Below are 21,972 nucleotides of genomic sequence, written 5' to 3' on the forward strand. Positions count from 1 at the left end.
CGTAAATCTATCGCACATGCAAGCTGGGATAATGTTCACAGTAAACATAATCCTGCAATCACCTACGACAGCTTCTTAGAAAAGTTTACATTCATCTACAATGCATGCTTTCCACACACACAAAAAAGCACATTTACCCGACCAAAGAAAGCCTGTAAGCAATGAATAACTACTTACATTTTGCGTCTAATAATAAAACGAGAGCAGCTTTACAGAAGATCCATTCAAGCTAGATGTCGTATGCTTAGTGCTTTCAAAAACACAGAAATCATGTCACTGAAGAACTTCTTATTGCTAAAGACAGGTACCATTATAACCGCTTCATTTCTTCGAGCAACCGCTCTGGGGAGATGTGGCAATAACTAAATACGATATTTGAGAAAAATACTGAACCTATTACAAAGAGATTGAAAGACAGCGTGGAAATGTCTGAAGCAGTGCAAGCAAACACATTTAAGGATTCCATTCTTTCTAATCTCCCATCATCTTCTGGAGGTGACAGCCTGTCTTGCATGCAGCCGGGCTGGGAGCACACAATGTTTCTGCGGTCGGTATCTGAATCGGAAATTATTACAACGTATACGACTTTAAAAACATCACAGCTACAGATATGATGGATCTGCAGATAAAAGCGGCAACATTCGTTGTTGACCAGATCGCGCATTGCTTAACGCATATCATTCGCAAATGTCTTTCATGTGCGGTGTTTTCTCGCAAAATGCAATGCGCAAAAATTAAAGCAATTTACAAAAAGGTGATAGGAATGACCTTAGAAACTGCCGTCCAATCTCCATTCTACCATCTTTTCAAAACGTCCTGAAAAAATAATTTTAACGCATTTATATTAAATTTACTAACCGCTACAACATGCTAATTGGCTCGCAGTACGGCTTAAGGAATGATAAATCTATCGAGCTGGCATTGTTCACGCAATGTGAAATCATACTCAAAATGTTTGAAAGTCAGAACTTGGTCCTTAGCATTTTTCTGGATTTCACAAAAGCACTCGATCGTATTAATCGCAACATACTTCACAAAAAATATGAATACTATGGCATTCGAGGAAAAGCTCTGTCACTTATTTCATCGTACCTACAGCATCGGTCGCACTTTGTCATGATAAATGTGCAATCTTCTTTTGTGAAACCAGTTTATTTAGTGTCACCCAGGAAAGCATTTTCGGTCCTTCTCTCATGGTTCTTTACATTAACAATATTGTTAACATTGATCATACCACCAAGTATATATTATAGGCTGACGATACTAGGCTATATTTTACCGACTTGGATGTCGCATCTTTTCGCGCAAATGAAGCCCTTCGTGGCATTCAATTGTGGGCTACAAATGATGAAATACAGGTGGACATTAGTAAAAAACCACGGCAGTTTTCTGTCACCCACGAAATAAATTCTGCGGAATCTCCCGACTATTTCTAAATGAGTTCGAAATAGCAGTCATACAAAGTTTTAAAACTATTGGCGTAATTTTCTACCAATTATTTCCTGAGATGCTCACGTTAATTACCTGACGAAAAAACTCTCCAGAGTAACTGGTATTATGTGTCAGCATACATTTACGTTTATTCTTACCATTAACAGTATTTTGTACAATAGTTTATTTTCTTCTACGCTGAGCTATGAAACATCAATTCGGGGGACAACAACTAAAGAAAATATGGATGAAACTTCTTTTTTCAGAAGTGTGCAGTAGGCCTTGTTTTCAAAGCACTTTATCTATGTCACACAGAGACCATGTTCAACAAGCTAAAGCTTGCTAACATACAATGTATGTGCACTTTCAGTCTACTTCGACAACAAAAGCTGGAAACAAACAAGTATAATTACTTTGTGAAATCACTGGCGAGGTTGCTCAAAAATTGCCCTACATCCAACACACGCTATCCGGAAACATGGAAAGTTGATATATGCCGCACAACCAACGGGAAGCAAATGCTAAGGTACACATTACCAGCATCGTTACATGAGTTGGTCGAAAATTGGCACGGATATAATTTCATCTTTTTGAGTGAGCTACGCAACATATATGTATACCTCGCCATTTTTTTATTTTTTGTTGAAATACCACTTACTTTTTTTCTAATTTCTGATACAACAAATTTCTCATAATAGTTTTGTATATTTAAAGATTTTCTTTGTGCATATGTTTGCCTGTTGTCTGCATTGTTTTAGTATATTTCTGAAGGTTTTCCTTTTCATGAAAACTGTTTTTCTCCTCTACATGTGTGGAATTGGTGCCACTGTATCTCGTGCTATGGTGCACCGACCCCGTCAAGGCTTTTCAGGCTCTTTGTCCGTATTTAAAACAGCTGGTAGGTGTTGACTAAGGCTGAATACAATTGAACTAATACCCAATAAGTTCAGCGCCTGCCGGTCACCAAGAGCCAGATTTTCACAGGAAATTGTTTAAAAAAGAGATGCCTGATGTTAGAAACATTTCTGGAGTACGAACACCATAAGGAAAGCAGCATGCAATCTACATTTCTCAGTAAAGCTTAGCATGGCTGTGACTTTTTGACTTGTCAAAACATATAATGTAAACGATACACGTTTTAGCACTGCCGAAGTGAATTTTTGTGTGAAGAAGGCTATAAATGAAAATTCTTAAATAAGAACCTAAACATAAGATCAGAAACCGTACCGTCAGCACGATATGTAGAGTTTTCGAATATTTCGTACCTGAAAAACATGAAGAATAAACATACTTGTGAATTTCTGTCAATTTTAATATTTTGGCAATGAAAGAGTACACGAATTCAATTGGGTCTTTGAAAAGAATAAGAAATATGGTGGGTTGTACATGGTAAATTTAAATACGGTACTGCGCAAGTTGTAGGCTGAAAGAAAGGCTTTTGTCCGTTTCCACGTGTTTGCACTGTTCCAAGTGCAAGAATTGTTATGAACAAGCATCCTAAAGTATCATCATCATCTTCTGCCTGGTTACGCCCACTGCAGGGCAAAGTCCTCTCTCATACTTCTCGAACTATCCCGGTCAGTATTGTATCCTAAAGTATGCTTCAAAGGAAAGAAAGGGCTTAAGGCGGTGACCTGCAGTACCTGCAAATATTTTGGATAACCTGCTCTGGTACCTTAAATGAAGGATTACGTAACTGAAACTTTTCGTCTGCAGAGTTCCTCGTTTCCAGAAATATTTATAATGCAGTTACGGCTACAAATAGCCTGTTTCTTTAAGCATGCCTTCATACCTGAAAGTAGTTTTTTCTTGTGAACCTTTTTTTCTTCTCAGTGAGTGGTGGCATTGGCTAGCACTGCTATGGTTAGCTCTAATAGCAAAAAATGAATACAGCAGAAAGTGGCTAGCAAAACGGCGCCACGCTATCTCATTTGGGGAGAGAACCGCGCTTAAAATGCGAAGAATTATTTTAAAAAAGTAAAAATATTTCCATTTACATAACGGAGGGTAATGTCATAAGTCAAGTCTAATCCATAATAAGCCTGGACTAGGAGTTGGATTCCTGATTAATAAGGACACAGCTGGTAACATACAGGAATTCTATAGCATTAACGAGAGGGTGGCAGGTCTAGTTGTGACCCTTAAGAGGTACAAATTGAAGGTCGTACGGGTCTACGCCCCTACATCCAGTCATGATGACAACGAAGTGGATAGCTTCCGTGGAGACGTGGAATCGACGATGGACAAAGTCAAAACAAAATACACTATAATGATGGGCGACTTCAGTGCCAGGGTAGGCAAGAAGCAGGCTGTAGACAAGTAAGTGGGAGAATATGGCATATGCTCTAGGAATGGCTGAGGAGAGTTGTTAGTAGAGTTCGCAGAACAGAATAATATGAGGATAATGAATGCATTCTTCCGCAAGCGGGATGGACGAAAGTGGACGTAGAGGAGCGCGAATGATGAGACTAGAAATGCAATAGACTTTATAGTCTGCGCTAACTCTAGCATGACAAAAGATGTGGACGTGCTCGGCAAGGTGCCCTGCAGTGACTAGAATTGACTAGAAATGACTAGAAAACTAGAATTAGCCTAGACTTGAGTAGGGAAGCGAAAAAACTGCATCATAAGAAGCCGATCAATGAGTTAGTGGTAAGAGGGAAAATAGACGATTTCCGCATCTAGCTACAGAACAGGTATTCGGCTTTAACTCAGGAAGAGGACTTTAGTGTTAAAGATATGAACGATAATCCTATGGGCATCATTAAGGAGTGTGCAATAGAAGTCGGTGGTAACTTCGTTCGACTGGATACCAGTAAGCTATCTCAGGAGACAAAAGATCTGATCAGGAAACGTCTATGTATGAAAGCCGCTAACCCTACAGCTAGAATAGAATTGGCATCACTTTCCAAATTAATCAACAAGCGTAAGACAGTTGACTTAAGGAAGTATAATATGGACATATTGAACATGCTCTCAGGCCCGGAGGAAGCCTAAAAGCAGTGAAGAAACAAGAAATTGGCAATAATCAGACGTATGCGTTAGGAGACAAAGCCAGCAAAATCGTTACTAATATAGATGAGATAGTTCAAGTGCCTGAGGAGTTCTATAGAGATTTATACAGTACCAGTGGCACCCCCGACAATAATGGAAGAGAGAATAGTCTAGAGGAATTCGAAATACCACAAAACTCTTGGGAGCTATGTAAAGGGGTATGCTGCTGGGGAGGATCAGGTAGCAGCAGATTTGTTGAAGGTTGGTGGGCAGATTTTTATAGAGAAACTGGCCACCCTGTATACGCAATGCATCATGACTTCGAGTGTACTGGAGTCTTGGAGGAACGCTAACATAATCCTAATCCATAAGAAAGGGGATGCAAAAAACTTGAAAAATTATAGACCGATCAGCTTGCTGTGCGTTGCCTACAAAGTATTTACTAAGGTAATCGCAAATATAATCAGGAACACCTTAGACTTCTGTCAACCAAATGACCAGGCATGATTCCGTAAAGGCTACTCAACAATAGACCATATTCACACTATCAATCAAGTGATAGAGAGATGTGCGGAACATAACCAAACCTTTTATATAGCTTTCATTGATTACGAGAAAGCGTTAGATTCAGTCAGAACCTCAACAGTCATGGAAACATTACGGAATCAGGGTGTAGAGGAGCCGTGTGTACACATACTAAAAGATATCTGTGGCGGATACGCAGCTACTGTAGTCCTCCATAAAGAAAGCAAAAAAATCCCAATAAAGAAAGGCGTCAGGCAGGGCGATACGATCTCTCCGATACTATTCACAGCGGGTTTACAGGAGGTATTCAGAGACCTGGATTGGGTAGAATTGGGGATAAGAGTTAATGGTGAATACCTTAGTAACTTCCGATTCGCTGATGATATTGCCTTGCTTAGTAGCTCAGCGGACCAACTGCAGTGCATGCTCACTGACCTGGAGAGGCAAAGCCGAAGGGTGGGTCTATAAATTAATCTGCAGAAAACTAAAGTAATGTATAACAGTCTCGGAAGAGAACAGCACTTTACAATAGGTAGCGAGGCACTGGAAGTGGTAAGGGAATACGTCTACTTAGGACAGGTAGTGACGGCGGATCCGGATCATGAGACTGAAATCATGAGAAGAATAAGAATGGGGTGGGGAGCGTTTGGGAGGCATTCTGAGATCATGAACAGCAGGTTGTCATTATCCCTCAAGAAAAAAGTATATAACAGCTGTGTCTTACTAGTACTCACGTTCGGGGCAGAAACCTGGAGGCTTACGAAAAGGGTTCTACTTAAATTGAAGATGACGCAACAAGCTATGGAAAGAAGAATGGTGGGTGTAACGTTAAGGGGTAAGAAAATGGTAGATTGGGTGAGGGAACAAATGCGAGTTAATGACATCTTGGTGGAAATCAAGAAAAAGAAATGGGCATGAGCAGGACATGTAACGAGAAGGGAAGATAACCGATGGTCATTAAGGGTTACGGACTGGATTCCGAGGGAAGGGAAGCGTAGCAGGAGACGGCAGAAAGTTAGGTAGGTGGATGAGATTAACAAGTTTGCAGGGACAACATGGCCACAATTAGTACATGACCGGAGTAGTTGGAGAAGTATGGCAGAGGCCTAAGCCATGCAAATGGCGTAACCAGGCTGATGATGATGAAGGCAGGTCAGGCGCACAAAGACACGGTCGGGGGAAGACAGAAAGTATATATATATATATATATATATATATATATATATATATATATATATATATATATATATATATATATATATATATATATATATATATATATATATATATATATATATATACGGAGGTTCTTGCAAATAAAATAGGTTGGAAGAAGCACCGTTCATGCCACCATCCGTGGGATGGTGCGCTTGGCCTGCCTTAATGACAATGATGCCTGCCCAACTCGCTCGGATCCAGACCCTTGTTCGGTACACATATTTGCTCCTATGATATCCTTGGTCTCTTTCTTTCTTGGATTCCTACGTACGCCTAATGAAAATCAGGCCCCTCGATATCCTTTCTTCTTGTTCATATATATGTCAGTACTTGCAGTCATAAGATTTGTAACAATCCGTGCATGACCTGGTAGATCATTTCTGTAGGCTTAGGACAATTTGGAGTGGAGTGCACTGTTGCTCAGCCATGGCTTCACGGTCGTTAGGCCGCGATATATTGTGGTAGATGGAACTAGCATTGTCAAAGACTGATCCTAGAATTACCTCCCGCCATGTACCACCGTTTTGTTATCGTAAATTTCACTTCAATTCTTTCTCGTCATCAACGAAATGGAAACAACATAAACCAAACTGCGACGGAGAATCAAGCAGTCAGTCGGAGAAAATAGAGTTGCTATATCTGTGACGGTGAGTGTTTTATTGTACATAAGAAATTGTTGCTATAGAGGAGAACGGGGACAAAAACAATTCCATTCGATAGGGGGACAGACATGTTGGTTTCCATCGATTACCATTTTTTTATTAATCGCAGTGGTGCATGTGCCATCCCAATTGACTCGAGCTGCTAACGCCGTCACAATTGTTTGTTGTTTTTGAATATTATAATGATTATTATTATGATTTACTCGGTAGAAATTTGCCAGATTGGTTTAGTTGACAAAACTTTATTATTTACTCACCCAGAAAAGTAATAATATAATGCTGTAAGGTTTGGAGTTTCAGTGCGTGCCAAAGTTATCAGGGCTTCCAGTGTGGCACTTCCATTAATTATTAATTGCCGCCTTGTGTCATTAGGAAGAAACACAGCAAGACTGTCATTCTGAAAAGAAAGAGCCCAGGAGCACACGTGCTTTATGGCGCAGACAAAGAATCATTTCTTTTGCTTTTTTAATGCAGCTAACAACACTGGCGAGAGCTTGCATCCCACATTGCTAGGGCTTATACGCACATTTTGCTTTCTTTTTTGTTTTGGACACAACTCTTCGTATTCATTTGACAGAAGCTATTGCTGATTCGAAATGTATGGAAAGAGTGGTTTTCATGGTGGTCCTTCGTGATTTTGTAGCTGATTATGTAACCCATAATGCAAGGACTCCATTACTTTTATTCATTTCCTAATGTCTGGTTTTTGTTCTTTGTTCCTGTTCAAGTTGCAAGGTTTACCACAAAATGTAATTAAAAATTGAATTATGGGGTTTCTTACGTGTCAAAATCACTTTCTGATTATGCGGCACGCCGTAGTGGAGGACTCCGGAAATTTTGGCCACCTGGGGTTCTTTAACATGCACCTAAATCTAAATACAGAGGTCTTTTCGCAATTCGCCCCCATCGAAATGCGGCCGCCGCGGCCGGGATTCAATCCCGCGAGTTCCTGCTCAGCAGCCCAACACCATAGCCACAGAGCAGCCACAGCGGGTACCATAAGATGTAAGTGCGGCTACTACATTTGCGCAAAGGATTCACTAGCTTATACTTAGAAGAAAAATATTGTGTATCACTTGCTCGGTAGAGCAGCTGCAAGGTGATGACAACCGATGCCAAAGCCGAAATGCAAGGCTCCCTCGAACGGCGCGAGACCATCAGAATGGTTTCACTGCACGAGCTGCAAGTCATATACAGTCAGGTATGTATAGTGAGTGCCGCTGACCATCACATCAGAGATTCGACAGCAATTATATTGTTACGAGGCATCGCGTATGTGCATGCCGTTAAAGGAAAGCTTCTCTCTGCGAAGAGAAAAAACACGAGACATGCCACGTGACATGCTGTCAGCCATATCGTGGTAGTAGGATGTCATTATGGACATTATACACGCATTTTTGTGGCCTTGCGATATTAGTTTTGGTTTTTTGTAAAAGAAACTGGCAGATATCACCTGGGCAATGATGAACCTTCTCGAGAAGGAAACTGTACTTGTGTGGAGTCGTCAACAAGCCCACGCCTTTTACACCCTCATCGAGTTCCTCACAAGGCCACCAATAATAGGTCACTTTGATCCATTCTCTCAAACTGAAGTTCACACAATGCCAGTGGCCAAGCCATAGGTGGCGTATTGGCCCAAAAGCACGAAGGAGACGAGCGCTCAATCGCACACCAGCCGCCTCTCCCTCTTGTGAGAGCAAAATGTTTCAACAAGCACGAAATCCTTGTTCTGGCATTGAGAGGGGTAATACTTTACCGTTATTTGTGCCGCCAATAATATTCACCTATTTTTCAGTCATCTGCATTCCAGCCCACACGGGACAGGTTGAGGTTGCCCCGCACGAACTCAGTGAGTCGGCACACAATGCTGCAAGAGGAATCATCGACCACGTAGTTTCCGTGCAGTGTGACGTTGGGGGTAAAGATAATAGGGTCTCTCCTTGCTCGTACAAGGAACTTGCTAAGCATTTTTACTTAGCTCGGAGTATCTACCCCCTTCCACACTAAGAACTCAATAGATTTGTGGCTTTAACACTATGGCTTCTACAAACGGGCACATACCTAAACCCCGTAATTCTTCATATGATTTACCGCGAAATTAAGTCAACAAATGCATGTGCACTATGCAATGTATAGCGAAAATTGATATCTAGGTCTCGTGGTGTCCTGCATTGCACGGCTATGAAAGCAACACTTCTTCACGCTGGGATGCAGTTCTAGGCAGGCCGAAACTCGAAAATTGTTCAGGGTTGTCCAACGGGCCCGCGCCGCGGCGGAGAGGCTCGGCCTTTACGTCCCCACGTGGTAGCGGCTCGCTGCCTGCTAACGCACACCCTAAACGACCACAGTAAAATTCGTCCATACATCCGTCGATCCATCAATCCATTCATGCAGGCATCCACCTATCCATGGACCATCCGCTGCTGATCATTGTCATTGAAAGACCTGAATGCCCGCCTGGGTAGTTGGACACTCTGACTTTAGGAGCCAGCTTTTGTTGCGATGCACAAGTCCTGCATCATGCATGTTCACACCTGCTACATTTATCCTCATTCCTTCGATCCTCCTGACAACGGTGTGCAGGATGCCGATGCTTTCGTGCTTACCACGTCTGAATTTTGGGACATCATAACCCGAGCAGGGAAAAGAAGGCCCTCTATGGTTGATCATAGAGGGCTTCACTATTTGCCAATCAGATGGCTCAGTCAAAATTCACGTGGTCTATGACGACAACATCACCTCTGACAACATTACCTCTGATGCACATGAACCAGATTTACTGCTAGTCGTACCTTGTCACCTCCGTTGTACTGTTCTCGCTGAGCTCCGTGACGCAACCACTGCCGAGTACCTTAGTACCACCCACGTATACGGCAGAGTTGGACGTCGCTTTTGCGGGTCAGACCTGTACTACTCTGTGCGACGTTACATTGTGGCTTGTGACCTCTTTCAGCGGTGAAACAGGCCATGTGCGCAAAGCTTTTCTTTTCTATTTTATTTCTGGCTCTCTGTTTCACGTCTTTGAATTTTCATAAGTACTCTGTTCTTTTGTATCTTGCTGTGAGCCCAGCTTGTCTCTGCTCTGACTGTAATACATCTTAGAATATACAATAAGAAACCTGCATGCCACCTTTGTTCAATTCATGTTCCCACAGATCTTCTCTGATGTGTCTATGCGGACATTCTTTACCATTTGCATACGTATATAACCGAGAACAAAGGTTAGTCTTTGCAATAGTCTGTGCGACGCGCTTTTATATTTTTTTATATTTCAGGTGTTCTGCCCAGGAGCTGCGCTACACATATCGCAGACTTTCTACTTCAGGAAGTATTTTTTCCTGCCCGGCGCACCAGCGCATCTGGTGACAAATCGTGGCCTTTAGTTCCCATCGCAAGTTCTCGAAGACGCCTCATTCTAGCTGCGCTGAACACAAGCCCAAAGAGCGTCTCAGCACAAACTAAAGGACTGACTGAGCAGGTGAATCGCAGTCTTACAGACAAGTTTATGTAGGTTAAACACCATTCTTAGTGGGCCAGCACTTTGACGCATGGGACATTGGTGTGCAATTCGCCACGTCATGATGCCACCTGTTTCAATCCCGTCTACCTTATCTTTGGTCGCCATTCCACTATGGCTTTTAATACCCCGCTATTTTAGGTGTCTAATACATGACAGAATACGCCCATCACGCGGTTGGTCGCAATCACGTGGCTTACCAGATTGTCTGTGAGTGACTTGCAGCGTTTCAGGCTTCATAAAAGGCTCGCTACGATAGGCACCACCAAAAGCGTCAGTTCTCTCAGAGAAATATTGACACGTGTACTTGTTTGTCCTTATCGGGTGACGCGTTTCACGCCTAACAAATGTTGTTGCACAGCGCAGAACGCGCCTGCATGTGTCTGAAGTTTCTGGAATGTTATCGATGCTTTCATCCGCTGTCTTTGACCAAACCTTGTGTAATTTGATCGCATGTGTGCGTGACGCGCATAATGTAGAACTTTGTGGAAGGCACGCGGGTCCCAGCGATTACTCTGGAACATTCGACGACTGATTATGAAAGCCGACGTGCTAGACCCGCTCATCAGATTTTTTCGACGATCGCCGACTGTAGCCGCGGCTGTCACCGTTCTTTGAGCGTAGCCTGATTTGGAGGGCACAAGCTCGCACAACCAAACGCTAGTTTCGTCATTCTCAGTTTGGCTGCTTTCTTCACAGTCACGACTTCAATCGCGACTTTCAACAGCTGTGACTCCGACGACAAGCTGCGGCATGTATACTTTGCATTAGGAGACGCCACCAGAGCGTGGTTTGAGAACCGGGAGTCGATCATGGCAACATGGGACCTGTTCCGTAGCGGCTTCCTGCACTCCTTTACAAGCGTAGTGCGCAAGGAAAGGGCCGAAGCTATGCTGGACGCCCGAGTGCAGCTACCTAACGAGCACGTTGCCATATTTACGGAAGAAATGAGCCGTCTGTTGCGCCACGCCAACCCGGATATGCCCGAAGAGAAGAAAGTCTGCCTACTCATGCGTGGTGTGAAGGAAGAACCTTTCGGCGAAATAATACAAAGTCCACCGGAGACCGTAGAAGAGTTCCTTCGTGAGGCCACCAGCATCGAGAACGCACTCGAAATGCGGAACCGGCAATTCAACCGCCTTACAAACTCTACCAACTACGCAGAAATTCAATCATAGGCCACGGACGATCTGCGCCAGACCATCAGGGCCATTGTGCGCGAAGAACTGGCCAAGCTCTTGCCTTAGTCGCAGCCTCAAGTGGCCCCGATCGCCGACATCGTGATAGAAGAGGTGCACCTATCGCTTGGAGTTTCTGAGGTGCAACCACAATTACCCCGCACCTCCACCAGATGTCACGTGGTAGCGCCGCGTAATTGTGGAGGTGCGGGGTGATTATGGTTGCACCTGAGGAACTCCAAGCGATCGGTGCACCTCTTCTTTCACGATGTCGGCGATCGAGGCTACTTGAGGCTGCGACGAAGGCAAGACTTGCGATGGCGTCCTGCCGTTGGTAACATTCGCTTACAACACGGCGGTTCAAGAAACACAGATCACGCCATTTTGGCTGGTTTACGGCAGGAACCCGACGACGACGCTCGACGCCATGCTGCCGCACGTCTCTGAAGAAAAGAATCTTGACATCGCTACCTATCTTTAGCGCGCCGAAGAAGCCCGACAGCTGGGCCGCTTACAGATCAAGAACCAGGAGCGTACCGACAGCCGACAAAACCTCCAACGACGCTTCGCCGTCTACCAGCCCGGTGACCGTGGTTGGGTTTGGACCGCTATACGCTGACGAGGTCTGAGTGAGAAACTATTGCGACGCTATTTCGGTCCCTTCAAGGTCATTCACGCGTATTTGCGCACTGGACTATGAGGTCGTGGGCGACGGCATTTCGCGCAGTGGCGCCGCGCACGATCTGAGGTGGCCCAAGTTGGGCGCCGTAAACCATTTTACAGGCAATGACGAACTTCCTTATTTTGTTGTTCTCTTTGCTACTTGTGTTTCCATTTATTAATTTCGTTTGCAGCATCAGGTCGATGCTTTTTAAGAGGGGGGTTATTGACACGTGCACTTGTTTGTCTTTATCGGACAACACGTTTCACCGCCTAACAAATGTTATCGCACAGCGCAGGACGCGCCTACATGTATCGGAAGTTTCTGGAATGTTATCGACGCTTTCATGCGCTGTGTGTGACGGAACCTTGTGTAATATGATCGCATGTGTGCGGGACGCGAATAATGTAGAACTTTGTGAAAAGCACGCGGGTGCCAGTGATTACTCTGGAACATTCGACGACTGATGTATAAAAACCGACGCGCTTGACCCACTGATCAGATTTTTCGACGATCGCCGACTGTGTTCGCCGCTGTCGCCGCTCTTTGAGTGTAGCCTGTTTTTGAGGGCACAAGTTTGCCCAAGAAAACTCTAGTTTCGTCCTTCTCACTTTGTCTGCTTTCTTCACAGTGACTACTACATGACAATATCGTTCTTCAGGGGTCGCCAAGCTGCCACGTAGGGCGATCCGACAGCCTGTTATACCTGGTCCTACCACTTACTGCGACAATTAGGTAACCTAAATGGAGAAATCAGATGTATTGAAGTCATGCCGTCCTGTCATGCACCCGGACCTCCGATCCTCAGTGCTCCTGAAGCAGCTGAAACAGAAGCTGGCTACTGACCGAGGGTGCCGTCCCGGGCCTTTGCTGGAGTCGGGCACTCCAGTTTTTGCGAGGAACTTCCGTCCTTGCCCACCCTGGTCCGCCGGACAGGTGGTGTCTCCTGCCAGCGCCTCGTCGCTGCACGTCGGCATGCCAGATGGGGTCACGTGGAACAGACACGCCGACCATGTTAGGCCTCGCCTCGGGACCTAGCTAGAGTCCTTCACTGCCACTTCAGAGTTCCAGCCCGCAGGAGGTCTAGCGGCAACCCCAGTCGCTTACAGAGGAGCGCTGCCTGCCTCGGAGACAGCAAGCGTTGCCAGTGGTGCGGTGCCCGTTGAGCCCGTGTCAAGTCCGGCACCACTCACAAGGCCACCACTTCGGACCCCCCAGACAGAGCGGAGTCGGCTCAGGCAGCACCCGGTGTTGCCACACGCGGCCAGTCAACGCAGCTACCCAGGCGGATAGCAGGTACCATCAGCTTGTCTGGGACGGCTGGAGAGCCTTATGCTCGGAACTTGGGCGTTTGTTTCTTTTAGTTAACAAACAAACTGGGGGTAAGGAGTGTGACAAGCATGTGACGCCTCCTCGGGCATAATCTGCGTTGGCCCGCGAGGCTGAGTGGCCTGTCAGCTTCAGTAGGCAACATTGGTCACCGCACCAATAAACACCGACGGCATACCTGCTCGGTGGTCAATCATCATTCATCACTACCACGATTCGGAGCATGTAACCGAGGGTGCCTCGAGCGCTCCCTCGTTCACCAACCCGGGTGGATTGTTACAACATATTCATGAGTAAGTACGCAGCCAAAGCTTCTTAATAACCTTCCAACATAAACGTTTTTGAACTAAACACTGGAGAGCCGGTGGTCCAGACCGTTGGTAATTAATAAACAAGTAACAATGAGCAAATCACCGTAATGCTTGCCTAATACAATGGCTGATAGTACGTACATTTGCTATAAAAACAAGTTATAGCCATTTCTTCTGGTTCGCGAATAATTGGGCAGTGAACAGGCATTTGGCCAAGGAGTAATGAGCTCGAAAGGATAAATAAGCATCTCATAGCTGTTTTCTGAACTTTCAGCCAAATATCCGGGCCCTTCACGCCGCTACTCTAGTGACAAATGCGTAAACACTGATGCACTGCAGGCTGCCATCGTCATGCACCTCCTTTGTAAACAGAGGCAGCGAAGGCCACCTGAAGGAAGCAGTAAACGTGTCACACGGTCATCAACCATTGCGGCGTCCACTGTGGAGTGGTGAAAAGCGTCTATAATACCTACTTTACAACTGTGATATACTTACCTGTGTAGTCTCTTGCAGTGTAAAGTTCAGCATGATGGATCGATTGTTCAACCCTTCTTGAACCTGAAAGCATAGTACAAATGAAAAGTATATTTATTGTTCCGAATATTGTTATTTGTAATTAGGGCAGAAGAAATTTACCTCCGGACATTATAGTTAAGTGCTAAGAGCCGCACAGGTAGTGAAGTTTAGTGGCAGTGAATGAGAAAGTTCATTTTAGTTTTAACTTTAGCCTTCTCAGCTTTCACCTAACGCTTGAAAAAACAATGCAATGGAACCTTGCATAACTGCAGTGAAATGCCGAGGACTCAAGTGCTTCACTTTTTTAATCAACATGAGCGCGGCATAATCGGCAGCGAGGTGTAATGTAAAGCCTTCTATTAAAATCCTATTTGCTATTCATTATGTTTTCGAAAGGTAAGGTAGATTTACATTATAATCTTGGAGCTTGATATTTAGACTCAATGATACAGTCGTGTTCTATGCAAGCGCTTTGACAACAGAAAATGAAATCATCTGCCATGAGCAGCTTTTTGTAGCAATTGTGGCACAAATCTTCCGTCCCTCGGACAATAAAAAAAATTATATGGGGAATACGTTTATACTAGAAATGCAGGTGTGTGTAAACATTTCACTTGTTTTAGAATTAAAAAAGAACAATTTTGGCATTCATAAAAAAATAGTACAGTTGTGGAACTTATATGCAACCACCCAGACCCAAGCTTCTTTAAAACCTACGTAAGTTTCCCCGCGATTCATCGTGCGTGGACTGTATGTCATTTCTATTGCTGCCTGTTGGCTGCGTGTATCCCCTTGTAAAAGGAAGCAATTTGCGATTCCACGTTCCCCAGCCACATCATATATGATGATGTAGCGGCACTGCTTCCTTTTTGCCAGCTCATTATTAATAAGGTGCAAAATATGGAAAATCAAAATAAATGAGTAGAAAGCGTTTGCGTTGCTCATGACAGACAAATAATTTGCTTGAACATGTTCAAACATTGCACTAAATATGGACAGCTGGGTTAGTTGGTTGTCGTTGGCATTATGAAGCATCGTTCCAGCGCACAATTGAACATGGACGAGAAGAGAGAAGGACAATAAGAACTGGACAGCTGGGCTAGTTGATTGTGATTGGCATTACGAAACATCGTTCCAGCGCACAATTGAACACGGCCGAAAAGAAAAGGACAACACGAACGTGTTATCCTTCTCTTCTTGTCCGTGTTCAGTTGTGCGCTGCAACGATGTTTCTTAATGTTAAACATAGCAGCCTGCTCTCATTCCCATATTTCACATATTTAAGTACCTTTAGAGTTGGAAAAACAACAAAAAGCAAGTCCGCAAGAACGCGGAAAAGAACCACCGCATTTTGTGGGAGAAAAAGCAGTCTGAGTCCCAGTCAACAAAACTGACGGCATATCTGACATATTCGAGGCAAACGCTTCAATTGCAAGCATTGGTCGTATGGGACGCTGTTTAGTCTGGAGTATCAGCCCCACTACATAAGTGTCCCAATCCTCATTGTAAGCTGGCGCTGCAGAGCAAAGCCAAGATTTAACACACGAATGATTACTCGAAAAAAGAATCCTAAGTATGCACCGTGTTTATCTAACGGATGCATGCTTTTAGCTAATACCGGCTGAAACAGTGTTTAGGTGCCCACACATGTAAGAACCTTAATAAACGGATAATCAGACATCCACCGGTTCGTAGGAATTGCTACAAAGGAAGGCCATAAGGGTTCCTCGCAAGAAAAGCCTCGCAGATTTTTTTCAACTGCGAGGCTTTTCTTTCGAGGAACCCATATGGGTTTCCTTGGTAGCAATTGCTATGAACGGCTGGATGTCTGATTTTCTCTTTGTTAAACATTTCTCTCCACCCTGCGGGTTTCCGCAGAACTACTATGTCATATAGGGGCCTGTAATGGGGCTTCCCAAAAATTAATGTTTCCGTCTGCCTTTGCTACTTATGAGTGGTGACATGCAGTTTCATTGATAAGAAATATACATGTTTTGACCTATACACCGATGTGTGTCGTTTTCCTGCGTACTTCGTTGCGTTGCTGCTTTCCCGCAAGTGAGCTCGCCTACTAATGTTCGCAAGCAAACTTCAAACAAATATCGTTACATGCTTTCGTTTGGCATAAATAGCTCCGTAATTATTCTTGCCCTAATTACAATATGTCTATATAGATGTTTAAATTCTTAGTTTATGCAAGATGCCCACAGCGGGACAGTGCCGTCCTTCATTGACAAATTATAAGCTTTCAAAACGAAAGAAGGGTGGCTGTAATAAGGTCATGAGATTGAGCCCCACTGGGCTTCTAGAAAGGGCTCATGTCAAATTGCTCGTCTGGAGACAAGGCATAGCTACTCGGGAGGTATGCTGCCACCGATGTTGCTAGTTCAGATGGCTCTATGCCAACACCTCCCCTTTACCATTGCCCGCATTCGCTATATAATGCGGGCTCAATCATCAAGAATAAATGTAACGTTAGTTGACAGTTCTGACACTTCCTTACATAGAATCAATTGTGCATCTTTCGTGTTAGTGTACCGTTTCGACCTTAGTCTGATTTTAGAAAACTGCTGCATAACCTTAACAAACTCATTCACGATGCCTGTTGTAATAGCTTGAAGATTAGTTACAGTGACTGTCATCAAGAAATTTTGGATCGTTGTAGTTTAACAGCCAAACAGACTGTCATAAATCAAATTCAAAATCAGAAGTGCAGGTGTAGCCTGCTAGTTACAAGAATAAATAGTTCATTTAGGGTATAAGTTAACACACTAAAGCGATAGCCACAAATCACTTTCAGAATAGGTTTTCTTCATTTTCTTTACTTTCAGCTTTGCAGGCATGCATTATTTTGAGTGAATAGCCTTAGCGACAACTTTCACGAGTAATTTCTTACATTAGTTCACCGCAGTAGGGAAAACACTTGTGCTGTTATGTTGTGATCAATCCTGCAAATCAGCAGTTGTTTGTCAGAAGGTTCACGCTCCTGATGGGGCACATATTTTTCTAGTGTGGAGGAATATGATGTTTTTTATCCTATGGCTAGAGTCGCAGGCAGCCTGTCGTCATTTCCTCGCAGGAATAATTAGCAAACCTACAATCAATATCATCAATTTGGACGTGTCCCCGTAACTTACATCGTCTGCACCTTGGGACGAACCGCTGCTAAAAATTCAGTTCCCCGGCAATGCCCCTTCACCCCCCCCCCCCAGGAGATTTACGCCAGGCAACCTCATCAGGACATCGTGTAGCGCCAGATTGCGCGATAGCGTACAGACAAACATTGTGACATTATAGAACACTGTATGAAGAGGTGGGAATACCCAGATCGACTCTGCAAGCTTAACAGAGAAGAAACGATAACCTTATGCTGACTTCGAATAGGCATTTACTTTTACGGTTCTGTATTAAAGGCGATGTATTTCTCAACGCAAAGATTAGACAGTAAATCCTGCAATACGCAAGCACTGTCTACCACATGTTGTGGGAATGCAACAAGTACCTACAGACTGCGGCCGCGCAACTACGTACAGAGAACCACTGGGAGGCCCAACATGCAAGCTCAAATTCTAAGGACCAGCTATGGCTCGTGAAGCAGATGACGACTATATAATATAGGGTTGTGATCCACCTCTGGGCACTAAGAGCTCGGTGTCTGAAATAAAGCTTTAGAGCGCAGCTGTTTGGCGCCCGTTCCTCGATTCAGCGTCGTCGTCCTTCTTCGTAAACTCGCAAACACGCTCCTGCAATTGCGCGCGATTTCGTTGTCTTGTTCAACAGCCGGTTCTGATACTGTTCATCACGTCGGTATTCCCATACTGCGCCACCTACTGTGAAGGGGTTGGTGGCACCAGCCCATTGTCAATCGGTGCGTTGATTTCGGTCACATTCTTTGCCTCAGTATGCCGCGGAATTTAGTCACATGGGGAGAGGCGCTCCAATTTCGCATCAGGGAGTATTGGAATTGTCAAACACTTTAGTCACTCCCTCACATTGTTTGCTGCATCAGCATGTGGCAATACAAGCCGTCTTCTTACGTTTCCTTGTATCAATAAAGCTTGATATCAAAATGATTTAGAAGTTCGTTTCCATTTACCACAAACATTTTTTTTGGGGTCAGAAACTATAGACTCTTGACCCATTCATTATATTCTCGGCTTTTTGCTACATTTGAATGATATACAAGCACAAAAAAAGCCATTCTGAATTAAGTTTCGCATAAATATACCAGTTTCTCGTTGTGCTGAAGGTTTAGGTCGCGTTGTATGTACACCATTTAAGAACACTACGGTATCCAAAGCGAACGAATTAAAGTGCGTTCAGGAAGCAAAAAAAATTCTTTTTATTACTATATTTGCCAGAAGAGAAAATTGTATATTACCTTTTGAAATGTATGGTTGAAGTATGTCGGGAGATCGGCATCAGAATTATTGAAATGACTGTCGTAAAATACACGCGCCATCACGTTGATTCCTTGGCCTATTGGGTCTGTCGGATATCCTGTAAAATTGGTGTAGCTGAACTCAGATTGCTTATACATAAAAAAAAACGTTCAACCAGAATGTGTACAACATGGCAAACTAGCTGTTTAAGTTTTTTCAACAGGCTCAGGCTGGTTCGTTGGAAATTCTCAGAAGTCTAAATACGCGCTCATACCAACCATTTTGTCGCTCAAAGGTAAATTTCTGTGCAAACATCATTTTGTTCGCTACACTCTCAAGTGCATTAATGCTAGTCTGCAGTTGTGCGCTGTAAAACTATTAACCGGGGTGATTATTATTATAAGTTATTGCACATCCTTAAGAGTTTATGACGCACACACTGCCACGGTGTCATAAATCAATTAATTTTTCTGCCGGAATAAATGTTCTATATAATTTATCACTTTTATTTTTACATTTGAATAAAGTCCACCATAGTCTAAGTAGACACGAAAGATTTGCTATCCATCCTGTATCACGTGGCACTACGGATTTGTTACAATATGCAGCCTCAAACAACAAAATGTTGAAAACTTTTTCTCGAGCGTGCAGAAGCTCAAGATAAAAGCGAATATATTTTTATCAGTATTTCGTACTTAAGGAAAGCCTGAACAAGACATCTGAAATGTTATATGAATTGTCTGCGTACAGGGGACCATAGTATGCGTACGATCTTGGACAGAAACCTCGGTAACGTTTTCTAAGAACCAATATGTTCAGTCCTATTGAAAGCTTTCTCACCGGCAAAATATTGTGTTATCATATGTTTAACAAATTATTTGAGTGAGTTATCTCGTTGTCCGCAAGAACTTGCTGTAGCATAGGTCTGTGCTCAAGTGGTACCGACGACGGCCTTGATAATGTCATCACCGCCACTGACCGGTAATTTAACGTGCTCCCGCGACCATAATACACAAGCTATATAAACGCTTGCAGAAACGTAGGTAACCAATGCATATTATGTACTCCACAGATGTTCTGGGATCTGTCTGTCTGTCTGTCTGTCTGTCTGTCTGTCTGTCTGTCTGTCTGTAATTGTTACTGGGAACGGGCCCCTCTAAATAGACAAAAAACGCACTTTCATTTCTCCGATACTAGGCGGATTCAAACCTGCGCAGAGCATTGACCTTACAGTACGGCCGATAGATGGCGCAATGTGGGCAGTGGAAAGAAGCGTACACTTTCATCAATACTGCGGGAGCGGAGCCCGGCTGCACTTCGCCTAGCGGAGTACCCGATGGCCAATTTTGACCAGCCGAATGTGCCATTAGAAAGCCTTTCAAATTTGCCTTGGCCTCGGCATAATCAAACTTACTTCATAGCATGCTCCTAAACAACAAAAGCCCGACGGTAAATTTTTTATTGTATTTATTTATTTTACCCTCAGCGTACATCGCAGCACCTCAAGAAAGGGAGGGGCAATCTTACATGAATGTGTCAGTCTCATAATAGGCAAAGAATAATTGAGAAAATACCTTGGATTGAAAAATATAACAGCAATACATAACCTCAGAATTGCAATATGTATAGTAAATATGTAATACAACAACCAGAAATACAATAAAGAGAATATAGTTAAATAATGATTGAAGACAGGCTAATAAAGTGCTGAGGCGTTTTTAGAACGTAAGGGATTGCCGATGCCTGTTATATACCCAGTGAGCTGGTTCCAATTTCTTGCAGTCTTAGCCAAAAATGACAAGGAATGGGTAACTGTGTAACTTTTGGGAACATGAACGTTATGATGGTGGTCGAGGCACGCTGATATGAAAGATGTGGCATGTATCAACAATGAAAACAGGTATCGCTTATGATGGTAAATGTTATGAAAAAGACATAGGTGAAAATATTTCCTGTAGCAAGCTGCACTACAAATGCACCGGGAATGAGGCGCTTGTCAATGAACTTCTTTTACACCAACGCTTTTGCGAACTGTGCCGGTCTTCGATGAATTCCGCACCAATTTGCCCCCCTGTATTTAGCCCTTTAGTCTGCGGTGAGAAAGAGAATCATTCACAGCCTTTTCTTGTTTAGGCGGCCAGGCGCCGACTTCTCGGCAGCGCTACTGGTTAGCGCAGCATGTGCAAAAGAGGCGCAAATGAGGAGCGCGGCTGGGGCATGATGAGCTTCTCAGCGCATGCCCAGTCGTGCTATGCATTTCGGAAGTCGCGCGCAGTCGTCGTGCCCGCGCCACCAGATGGCACCAAGTGGTCATGGGGAAACACGGGACAGGAGTGACGCTGCAGTACACGCCTCATATACAAGGCGTTTCGGCCGTGGCAATACATAGCGTTCATATATTGCATTCAGTAAAAAACAGCCAAAAAGAGGCACACAGGAAGCATACAAGAACACAGGAAAGAGGCGTCTTTCCTATCTTCTTGTATGTCTGCTGTGTACGCCTTTTTGGCTGGCTTTTTATTAAGCACAATGCACCAAGTAGTCCAACAACGCGGTTCTCTTTATATTGCTTCAATGCTAAGCTAATAATCTTCAACAGTGGAGAACCGCCTTGGTTGCTTAGTGGCTACGGCGTTGGGATGCTGAGCACGAGGTCGCGGCATCCAATCCCGGCCACGGCGGCCGCATTTCGGTGGGGTCGAAATGCGAAAACACCCGGGTACATAGATTTAGGTGCACGTTAGAGCACCTCAGGTGGTCAAAATTTGCGGAGTCTCCCACTGCGGCTTGCCTCATAATCAGAAATGGATTTTGACCCTTAAGACCATATACTTTTTTCAACTTTGCAAATGGCGGCTATCAAATACTGCAATGGCAGTTCACTGAGCCTGTCCTGGTTAAGCATACGGCGTCCCGCGATTCTGGGCTGATGCGCGGATCTCTTACTCGTGGCAGCTCAAACAAAAACAAAAATAAATTGCTGCTCGAGTACTGCCGTGATTTGTGCGCGAAAGCTCGCTGTTACGCAGCAATTCAATATACTACTGCCCTTCATAGTTAATTGGGAAGAACTCAGCGAAAAATTACTGGGATAGAGAACACACAGAATTCGGGACGTCAACGGAACACACATGAGCCACCATCGGACCGACAGCGCAACTTCTTATGTTAGGCTGCTATTCACCGGTGACCTCATCTTCTCACAACACAACCCAATATCGAAGATAACGCTAATGGTATTTACCAGA

At 44.0% G+C, this 21,972-nt stretch overlaps 1 protein-coding gene across 1 annotated transcript in view; it reads right to left on the bottom strand.

Moving 5' to 3' along the window:
• LOC142564864 (uncharacterized) overlaps nt 1-21,972 on the bottom strand; it is a 48,600-nt gene that overhangs the window by 21,437 nt on the left and 5,191 nt on the right. Inside the window, exons 2-5 of the mRNA XM_075676043.1 lie at nt 18,724-18,842; nt 14,322-14,384; nt 7,088-7,227; nt 2,659-2,696 (exon numbers count right to left, since the gene is read on the bottom strand). Coding sequence (XP_075532158.1) covers nt 2,659-2,696; nt 7,088-7,227; nt 14,322-14,384; nt 18,724-18,842 — 360 coding nt within the window. The remainder of the gene's footprint in view (nt 1-2,658; nt 2,697-7,087; nt 7,228-14,321; nt 14,385-18,723; nt 18,843-21,972) is intronic.

Source organism: Dermacentor variabilis, chromosome 11, assembly GCF_050947875.1.
Source record: "Dermacentor variabilis isolate Ectoservices chromosome 11, ASM5094787v1, whole genome shotgun sequence".
NCBI classification, from domain to species: domain Eukaryota; kingdom Metazoa; phylum Arthropoda; class Arachnida; order Ixodida; family Ixodidae; genus Dermacentor; species Dermacentor variabilis.